A 10,108-nucleotide genomic window follows, 5' to 3' on the forward strand; every position below is an offset into this window, starting at 1 on the left:
ATTCCATGGCTCTCCTGTGGGGAGCCGGTGCTCTTCAAAGTCCAGACAAGCACGTGGGAGTGGTAAAAATAACCATTCCCATTTATCATCATTTTTTTTATGGCTGTGTAGTCCAGCAATACTCCATAGCTGCGCTCATAGCTTCAAGGCATAGACATCACAGTGCAAAACACACAAATAAATAATAATTCCTCTTCACATCCCCTCTTTGGCTGGTCTTGGTCACTTGTAGTCCTCTTCAAACCCCCTGGGCGCTCGGCGCTCTCGGTCTTACAAGCAAGTCTTGCTCATCTCCTGGGGTCTGCCCTTCCAGAATTAATAAGGGCTCACAGATAATTCACAGAAAGCTCTGAACCTCTCGATATTTCGGAAGCAAGTGAGTAGAACCCTGAGCAACAGCCCAGGCTGGTGCCTTTGTAAAGAAGTGACCTCTGCTCTTTGACCACGTCCCTCCTAACACCCATACACAGACTGACACAGGTGGAGTTATTAAAACTGGTCAAATTTGTAATGGAAGCTGCAAGATGAGAGCTACGGTGGCTTGATAAGAAAGACATACCGTCCCACCTTACGTTGTGGATCACCAGGATGTACACAAAGACAAGTTCACATTATGATACTGATTATTTTTTTTTCCCCCAGTGTGAAGACTGAATTTATCTTAGGAAATGCTCATTAAAAAAATAATTACCCAGGAAGGAATTAGCTCCATTAGTTATAACAAATTGCCCCTACAATATCAAAGTTCCTCCTTTGTAAAACTTTGGAAGATGAAGAAATGCATCTTCTTTGTATGCCCCCAGCTGTAATATTCCAGCCCCTCCTTCCCCTGTTTTCCTACCCTTTATTTTTCCATTAGGATGTGCTCCGGCACTTTCTGTACCACCACCTCCAGCAACTGATTCTGGATCCCTATTACTTGGGTTTGCCCTTCAGGGCACCATTGGGCACTGGTACCGTAATGCTATATTCTAGGTCTGGAGCCGTCTTGGAAAACGTGGCTATGGAAACCATGTCTTCTCCAATGTCCACCTGAGACCTGTGTCTGCAAATGAGCAGCTTCTTCAGGGCCCGTTGGAAGTCCCGGTTCAGGAAAGCGTAGAGCATTGGGTTGATGGTGGAGTTGCAATACCCTAACCAAGTGATGAACTTGAAGGTGTCAACCAAGACCGTGCTGGTGGAGTCGGTGCCTCTGGCAGCGAGCCAGACATTCAGGACAAAGTACGGCAGCCAGCACAGCACAAAAACTGAAATGATAATGCTAATGGTCCGCGTGGCCTTGTTCTCCAGCTGCAGATGGTTCTGCCGCTTGCTGTTGGGGTGGTAGTGAATCTCCAGGGTCTGAGACATGATACGAGTGGCCTTGAGCCGTGAAGCTCGGTAGATGAAGAAATACATGCTGCACATGACCATGAAGGGAACGAAAAAAGCCAGAGCAGAAGCCACGATGGCAAAAATCCAGTTGGTGACAAAGATGCATTCTCTGCCTGCATCAAAGTCCACCCCGGGGATCTCGTTCCAGCCTTGCATGACGGGAAGGAAGGAAATGAGGGAGGAGTATACCCAGACCGTGCAGGTCATCACGATGCATCTGCGCAAGGAAGAAGATGGGGAGGGGAGAGAGGGTCTGAGTTATTCTGAGTTGAGAACATCCAGTACGATTCAATCCCAGTGGGATATCACTGCTCAGCAGGCCCCCAGGGCTCGGAGAAGGGGAAAAAGCCAGGGTACAACAAGTCCATACGTTAATATCTCTAACGACCGGGTAATTGGGTCTGTGGTTTACAGAATTGGGGTCAGTGTGAGGGGTGCTCAGACCTGCCTGAAAAAAGAGGAGGAAAGGTTTTACAGAGGATTTTTGTTAATGTTCAAAACAACAGCATGTAGATTTTTCTATTTGGTTTCAGCTTTAATATCTGGCCATTATCTTACCCTCTGAGGAGCAATAAGGGGTGGAGCTGATGGACACCAGACGCTCAGCGCCGCTGCAGCGCTTGCGCTGCGACACGGCGTGCTGCGCAGCCCCCTCTCGTTTTGACCACTGCCCGCGCCCCACAAATCGTACACAGCAAGATTTGCAGTGGGAAAAACATCCCCAAAAGAGCCTGAACCCACCTTGTAAAGCGCCCCGCAGCTGCGGTGTCCTCTCTGCCCACCCTCGGACAACTTTCCCCACCCTGCAGCCCTCATTTCAATGTTTCATGCGAAACCTCGACAGGAGCTTAGAAACTCGTCGCTGTTTCCTCTGCATTTCCCCCATGAATATCACTTCAGAAAACGTTGTGAGTTTAAGAGGGGGAAGACTACAGCTACATCAATTCTTCTGGGTGTCATTTCTCCTAGTCCTTGGGGAAATCCCCACGAAACGCCTGCAAAGGGCAGAAGTTCTTGATACAAGTCCACACCACTGGTTTCTACCCCATTTTGCAACCCGTCCTTAACTCAAGAAGTGCTTTCCCAGGAGCACCATCAAACCAGCTCAGCTCTCCTTTTCTCCTGCACCACATTAAAAATTGTCCGCAGAGTTTTAAACGGTGCAAAGATCCTTTTGCCACATCGCTCCGCTTTTGGGCAGCAACTGCCGATAGCTCATTTGGTCCCTAGTCCATATAGGCCATGGCCAAGTACAAATTCGGAGGGACCCAAAGTGAGGAGCAACTCCACTCACCTGCCACGGGACATCCTTCTTGAATAGTGGTAGGGGGTCACCACAGAGCAGTATCTGTCCAGGCTAATGAAGCACAAGGTGACGATGGACGCAGTGCAAAACATGACGTCAAAGGAGATCCAGACTTTGCAGAACAGCTTCCCGAACAACCACATCCCCGTCACCTCGTAAATGATACTGCCAGAGAAAACGGGTAGAAATCAAAGCTAGAAGAACTGATTTCATCTATTTCTTCAAGACTCCACTGAGGTAACATCACATTTTAACGCAGCAGTACTAAAGATGGGCGTGCAGCTCAGTTAGACAGCAGGGATTCATCCTCAAAGCACAACCCAAGACCATAATCCACAGGTGGGCATGGCTGAAGAAGATCAAACCTATGCTTCTTATAAGCGGGTGCCTTGAGAGGGGTGCTTTGCTCTCCAGAGCTCCCCAAATTTACATCTGCACAGCTTTGTTTATCACAGCTTTTTCCAGTGCCCTGTGCAGCACAGACTTTTATGATTTCTCCCCAATTCCTGAGGCATGGAAGATGCTCTCTCCTCCAAGAAACTCACTTTTCATCTGGTCTCATGCTTCGAAACTAGAGGATTTCATCTCTTGGTTAAAAAAAAGAAATAAATCCTAGGAGGAAGCCTATGCAGCTTGTACGTTACGGAGCTCACAAATGCCTCAGCGAGGTAAACACACCAGCAAAAAGCAGGCGTTACGCCAAAATTATTTCTAACAAAGTCAAGAGGGGCCTGGAAGAAGTGAGGAGCGAAGGAAGGAACATATGGCAGCTGTAGGAAGGCTGATGCGTGTTTCTATAGCATTCAATGAGATGCCATTCGCTTCCCCTTTCTTTCACCAGCTTTCTGCAACTCCAGGGGTGCTGCTGAAATAACCACTGCGTGTGAAGTTGATGTGAAAGGCTGAGTAATTACCTAGTCCTGCAAAGCTTTAATTATCCTGTAACTTCACAGCTTGCTGGTCACATACAGTGAAAGTGGGGCTGCCGCGGTGCGCTCAGGTGGGCTCTGCCGTCCAGCAAGGGCAGAAAGAGTCAACTTGATGTCAGAGGAGTTAGAAACCAACCCCCGCTCTGCATCTGATTAGCAACGACTCATTAAAATGACTTTATGAAGGTTCTTTTAGAGGACAACTAACGTAAGTGGGTACCGTGCTGGCTGAAGGGCCCCAGCCCTCGGCAGCTTTTTGTTACGCAGGATGCTATGCAAAAAATTCAAGCAAACGTTAATCTAGAGCTGAACCTGGCCCTACGCCATGGTGGCCTCCACATGGGCAGCGTGGAGGGTCCCGCTGCGCACACATGGAAAGGTTTCGTGGCTCTTTTTTAGATGGGGAAATGAGACATATAGAAATTGAAGCACGGGTCCATAACGGACTTGGGTGCCTTGGTGCCACTCCTGAGAAGCCCTCAAAGCCTGTGGTGCGAGCGCTGCGGCCATCCAGAAGCGGACCGTGCTGCTGTCATGAACATCTCTGCACACAGATCCCAGCTGAGCAGGTACCTAGCTCCCATCAGCATCTGCTGGGATGCTCCTGACCTAGGAGATGTTCTCACAGCACAGGGTAGGAGATACCTGTTCCCTTTTCTCTGATGCATAAAGTCTCTGCAGGCTGGAAATGATGGTTATTAGAAAGGAATAATAAAAGCCCGAAGAAATGCACAGTATGAGAAGAAGTGAAGTCACCTCCATGTTTCACTTACGCTTGCAAAAGAAAAGGGTAGCTGGAAATATTCAGCCTGGAAACGACTGGGCTGGCTGGAGTACCCAGACGACAAGCTAAGCACAGCTGAACTGCTCCTGCAAACAAGCCAAACCAGGAACAAAGCAGAAGTCTCACTCTTATGAAATTAAGGCACCAGGCGACAACCTTGGGTTTCCTTTCTATCACAAAACCTCTTATTCCTGAAACAAACTGGCTCCCAAGATCATTTCTTTTCCTTCTCTTGTGCTAACATGCCGACTGAGGAGCAAACTGCAATTCAAAAGAGCAATATAGATACGAAGCTGAGACGGTGGGAAAGATGTGGACCAAGAGCCACTCCATCAGCAGGGCTGAACAACGCCCAATGGAGATGGCAGGATCCGTTCCTCACCATATGGCTCACCAAAACCTGGAAAGGCTTCACACCAGGCGATGCTGGAGCATTCAGGAGGGGCACAAAGCATCAATCGTGCTCTGCTCTTTGCTCGCCTTCGTAATTTTTTTGGTTTTGTTAAGTAAGACATCACTCTCCTAGGTGGGCCGTTTTCTCTCTGGCTGCATAGCAAAGCCATTGGTTTTCATGGAAATCTTCCCCCCCCCCTTGCAATGCCCTCTACTGTCCTTTGATAGGGCAAGGCGGAATGGTTTTAAACTAAAAGAGGGTAGATTTAGACTAGATAGAAGGATTAAATTTGTTACGCTGAGGGTGGTGAAACACTGGCACAGGTTGCCCAGAGCGGTGGTAGATGTCCCATCCCTGGAAACATTCAAGGTCAGGTTGGACGGGGCTCTGAGCAACCTGATCTAGTTGAAGATGTCCCTGCCCATGGCGGGGGGTTGGACTAGATGATCTTTAAAGGTCCCTTCCAATCGAAAACATTCTGTGATTCTATGATCTTTCCCCTCCCCTTATATTCTTCACAGCTGTGGTCCCCTCCTCATCCCTGCTATGCCCTTCTTCTCCTTTCTTGCTGGGCATGAGAAGCCACAGACAGATTTCCCAATGAAACATATTTTCAGCTGCTTCTTCTCATTCCCTCCATACTTTCCTGGGACCCTAGAAGTAGGAATTATCCGATTTCCTTCCCCTTTGCATTCCTAACCGAGCAAAACCTAGTGCCAAGTTTCCTCCTTCTTCTTGCCAAGGAAGAGGTCCTACTCCAGTTGTGAATGATGCTGTCAGTCTTACAGAGGGAAATTACAGCTGCCGAGACACCTACCTGCCTTTGCTTTTTGCTACCGCTCCCTCCCATCAAATACCACGTCAGTAGGTGGGAGGCAGAAGTAACAAGGATGCTGGGTAACTGGAAATGCCCCAAATCCATTTAGAAAAAAAAAAGAAGAAATCGAGGACAGATAGATACACCCAAGCATGAGCTGATCGTGGAGACTCCAGAGGAGTCGTCAGGTGGACAACAGGCAAATTTGGAGAGGAAGCGGTGATAGCAATTATCAGCTGGAACTCACTCCAAAGCAGGAGCTGTTCAGCTTTTGTCTTCTTTGAGCAAAGGAGGTGCCGCCGTTCCTGGGTAAGGTGGGGGTAATGGAGAAGATGATCTCCTGGAGGGATGGTTGGAGTGGGTGGAAGAGCAGGGGATGCTGTGCAATGCCAGAGAGGAGCCCACCTGGGCTGGACTGGGATGAAAAACCCTCATTTCTGGGCTTAACAAGAACATGGAAAGGAGAAGAAAAATAGCCCAGGGAAATGCCAGGTAGCAGAGAGATCGTTGCTTTAGCCTATCCTGGGTGTCTGACACGCGGTTTTTCTCTTTCTAGGAGGCTGAAATGGTCTGCCGCATTTATTGCGGTGACCTTGTCTATGCAGTGGGAAACATCAGAGCTTCTCTTGGGAAAAAAATAGCATGTGCTACTGTCGACAGGAGCACAGGGATCGCTCCTGCATCCCCCCCGGGCAGGGCAGGGGGAACCATGCTGTTGTGCAGGTAAGCCCAGTTCAGGCCCTGCAGACTCCACCATTCCCAGTCGCAGCCCAGCTCCAGCCCAGTTTAGCCTGGCAGCTGGAAACGAGGAAGGAAGCAGATACCCAGACTGCTGCAACACCAGCCAGGTCCTCACCCACACACCCGCTCGGAGCTGCTGGCGATCCTCAGGGAATAAGATCAGCCAACCTGGAGACCCTTCCCACCCCTGTCTGGCCAAGAGCCGCTTCCACAATCCCATCTTTCTCCAACATAGAGCAAAACCCCCACTATCAGCAACACAAATCTCCTGGTTAAGTCACCACCCTCATTTCCACCTTTGTATTCCCTCATTCCCCGACTTTAACAGGGTAGGAGAGGTTGGACCATGGTAGAGCTGAGCTGCAACCCAAGCCCCCAGGGCAGATATTTGTAGCACCAGGTAGGGGGGAGAGACCGGTGAATACAGATGGATGATTTCAGAACCTGAACTTTTTAAAAATTCACCGAGCTTAGAATTGAAATTGGCAGTGATATTTTTTAAAGGGCATCATTCCCCGCGCTTTTTTTTTTTTTTTTTCACCTGTCGCTATAAACTTGTAACTCGGTTTGTAATTCCTTGTTGGGAAAATATCTTGGGGTGCCAGATTGAAAAGCGTAGGCAGCCCTGTGAGAACTGAAGCACAGAACGTGAGAAGAGTTCAGCTTCTTCACATTGCTCCAAGAACACTAAATAGGGTGCAGCCCCTCGCTTTACACAAACCTACGGCCATTCTGCACCCAGGACAGCCAGCGCCTACAAGTAAACTGGTTTCTGGATTTGGTTTACTATGTTTTAGCCAGGTAGTGAAGTTCCTGTAAATATAAACCTCAAGCAGGGAGAACTGCCCTCTGAAGTGCCTCTTCCTCCATCAAATATAGGGGCGGCCTAAATTACCCTACTTACACTAAACTAAAATCCTTACATTTACACAGAGAGAGGGGAGATGGCCTTTGTCCCCGTGTCAACACTGCCAGTTATCCATGTGCGACGCAGTCGGGCAACAGGGGCAAAACAATTCCCCCGAGTGCAGCGAATCCCGTTGGTTATCCACTGCAGACTGCAATTCTTCTAGTCTGTTTATGCAAAAAAAGATTTATTTTGCAAGGTCGCCAGCCTTCCCCGCAAACTCCATCGGTACGTTGTCTGAACCAGAAGGAGCAATCAAAATTCTGTGTTTCACCAAGAATATGAAGAAAAACATCTCTGCAATAGCCTTTCAGGTTCAGTAATATGAAATCATCCGTTTTCTTACGCTAGCAAGGACCTTTTTTACTTCTCCCTCCCACTACCAGAAAATAAAAGATAAGGTTAAAGAAGTGTGAAATGGAAAGCACAGAATTTAACTCCACTGATTTCAGCAGTCATTCTTGATTAAGAAAAATAAGGGAAAAATATACTCCGTGATTTGCTCTACCTTTGAAATGCGAGATCAGCGCAGTCATCGCACTTCATGCTGACACACCAGTGACAGTCCTCGTCTCGCATTCCCCAAACACTCAGAGCATGAAAAATCATCTAGCAAGCATGCTGGCCCCACGTGCAACACAGACCTAGTCCTGGAAGAGAGGACTCATCGCACTGGAGCCACCTGAAAAGCTGGATACCTGGTTCAGACCAGCAGCCAGAGTCCCTCTGGAGCCAACAGGAAAAATACCCTTGGGAAGTCTCCTCCACTCAGTATAAAGGGACCCATTATAAAGGGTAGGGAAACTGAGGCACAGAAGCACATATAATCACTGACCCACCGTTAAGCTCTTTGAAGAGCCCAGCCCTAAGCACAGCACGTGAACATCTAGCCTGCTCAGACAGCGGCCGCGAAGCTAGGAGAGATGATGTTGCACGCACGCATCGCCATCTGACCTTACCTTACAAGCACTTCTTACCTAAAGGGCATGACCAGACAAGCTACAAGGAAATCTGCCATGGCTAAGGACATAATAAACATATAGGTGACGGTGCGCAGCCTTTTTTCCACCACGGGGCAGATGAAGACTACTGTATTTCCCAGGAGCGTGATCAAGTCAATGAGGGATAGTATCAGCCCAATGACCACCTCCTGGAGGCCGATCCCTGCCCAATTGCCACCTCCCTTCACGAAGGAGGAGGCAGCAGAGGAGAAATTAGAGAGCCAAGATTCATTTTTGTCCATCAGCATCTTCCCACTGTTAAAATCTGAAAGAGAGAAAAGGGGAAAAAAAAAGAAATAAGGACTGTAACGCACATGACTTGGAGGTCTACGAAAGGAACTACAGAAATAATATTTATGCTTCATTTACTTCAAGAAAAATCCACACACCCTGCTGTGCCATCACTGTCCCGTGGTTATCAGTCCGTTAGAAGTGTCTGAAATCCTGAGGGTGAGGATAGATGTGCAGCATTGGCTGAAGTCCTTCATGGCAGTTAAAAGCCCTCCTGTGAAGGAAAATACATCATCAGGTGAAGCGTGATACAAAAAAAAAGAAAAAAAAAAGAAAAGCACAGAGCAGAGAGAGGACAAGCAAGCAACCGAAATCCAGAATTAAAGCAGCTCTGCTAAATCCCACTGAACAGCATGCCATGTCCACAAAATATGGAACTAGGTGATCTTTAAGATCCCTTCCAACCCAAACCATTCTACGATTCTATATTCTCATTAGCACCTTTGCCACCCACAGCCCAGATGAGGCTGCTTGCCCAGGCTGGCCGCTTTCCGAACCCCACTATCCAGTACATGCTCTGCCCTGGAGTTGTCCTGGTACTTTTCTAGGCTCTGAAGTTAAGAGCTTTTTACTACCACGGCGGGCAGCTCCATCCTACAGTCTGAATGGCCGTGAAGAGCTGCCAGCAACCACACAGGGAGCTTAATGCAAGTAAACGAGTAATTGAGGCGTCTCGGGTGCAGCAGTGACCTCAGACTCATGTCCCCTTCTGTGCCCAGCTGGGAGAGGATGCTCCCAACCCCGTAATGGGGAACTTCTCAGTCGAGGAAATTCACGTGCTTGTGTCCACAGCTCGGTTCCCAGACTTTGACCGAGTGGTGTCACAGGTACCTGGGAAGGTGGGAATGATGCGCTGCAAAAATTCCAGCAGTTCAAAATTCACTGGTGTGGCTAATGGGAACACAAAGACAAAACTTGTGGGGAAAAGAAAATTATAGAAATATTTCCAGACATCAAATTGTTATATTTGAATACCGCCACTTCTCCTGGGCTCTGCTTCCACAGTACCCTCAGGTCAAGCCCACATCTCCAGGGCATCACTACGGAGTGCGGCATGAGAATGGGTCAAGATAAACGTCCATGTGGTCCAACATGCCTTATCTCACAGCGGCCAAACTTTGCCTTAGGAGGATTATAAGAACAAGGCAGCACGTAGCAAAATTTCCCCAATGTCTGTTTTCCCTTCCAGCAGCCTATGATCCCGAATTACCTCTACTAATGGTTTCAAGGACTTAGAAATCATGAAGTTGTCCCACTTCCCCTTTGGCCAATGCATACTTCTAGCATCTGTGACCTCTTATTGCAACAACTTCCACAGCTCAGCTATGCACTGTGCAAAGAAACACCTCTTTTTGCTTGTTTTGAGCCCGTCACGGGCTAGTTTCGTGTGATGCCCTCTGGTCCTTGTATTGAAAGACACATCACGCAAGCAATCCCCATCCACTCTCTCAATGCCACTGGTGGGGTCTTTAATCTCTGCCACACCCCCCAGCCCCCTCGTCATCTCTTGGTCAGGCTGAGGAGCCTGTGCCGACTTGCTCATTCCTCGTACAGACGCGATTGA

The 10,108-nt window shown here is 48.4% G+C and overlaps 1 protein-coding gene across 1 annotated transcript; it reads right to left on the reverse strand.

The window, feature by feature from the left end:
- Nucleotides 1–915: 915 nt before the first annotated feature.
- On the reverse strand, nucleotides 916–9,169 carry LOC142082391 (histamine H2 receptor-like). The gene is made up of 3 exons (XM_075150510.1): nucleotides 8,230–9,169; nucleotides 2,669–2,845; nucleotides 916–1,591 (listed from the first exon to the last, which is right to left on the reverse strand). Exons 1-3 carry the CDS (start codon nucleotides 8,616–8,618, stop codon nucleotides 916–918), a joined length of 1,242 nt encoding a protein of 413 aa, XP_075006611.1. The 5' UTR covers nucleotides 8,619–9,169.
- Nucleotides 9,170–10,108: the final 939 nt, after the last annotated feature.

The sequence above is a fragment of the Calonectris borealis genome, chromosome 4 (genome assembly GCF_964195595.1).
Source record: "Calonectris borealis chromosome 4, bCalBor7.hap1.2, whole genome shotgun sequence".
In the NCBI taxonomy this organism is placed as follows: Eukaryota; Metazoa; Chordata; class Aves; order Procellariiformes; family Procellariidae; genus Calonectris; species Calonectris borealis.

Bases quoted from the DNA above. Each gene is read 5' to 3' on its own strand.
- LOC142082391 (XM_075150510.1), bottom strand. From the start codon at position 8,618: ATGAAGCATAAATATTATTTCTGTAGTTCCTTTCGTAGACCTCCAAGT. The intron at 2,846-8,229 runs GTAAGAAGTGCT...TTTCTCTGGCAG, and splicing joins TGTCTGGTCATGCCCTTTAG to TATCATTTACGAGGTGACGG. The intron at 1,592-2,668 runs GTGAGTGGAGTT...TTCCTTGCGCAG, and splicing joins AGAAGGATGTCCCGTGGCAG to ATGCATCGTGATGACCTGCA.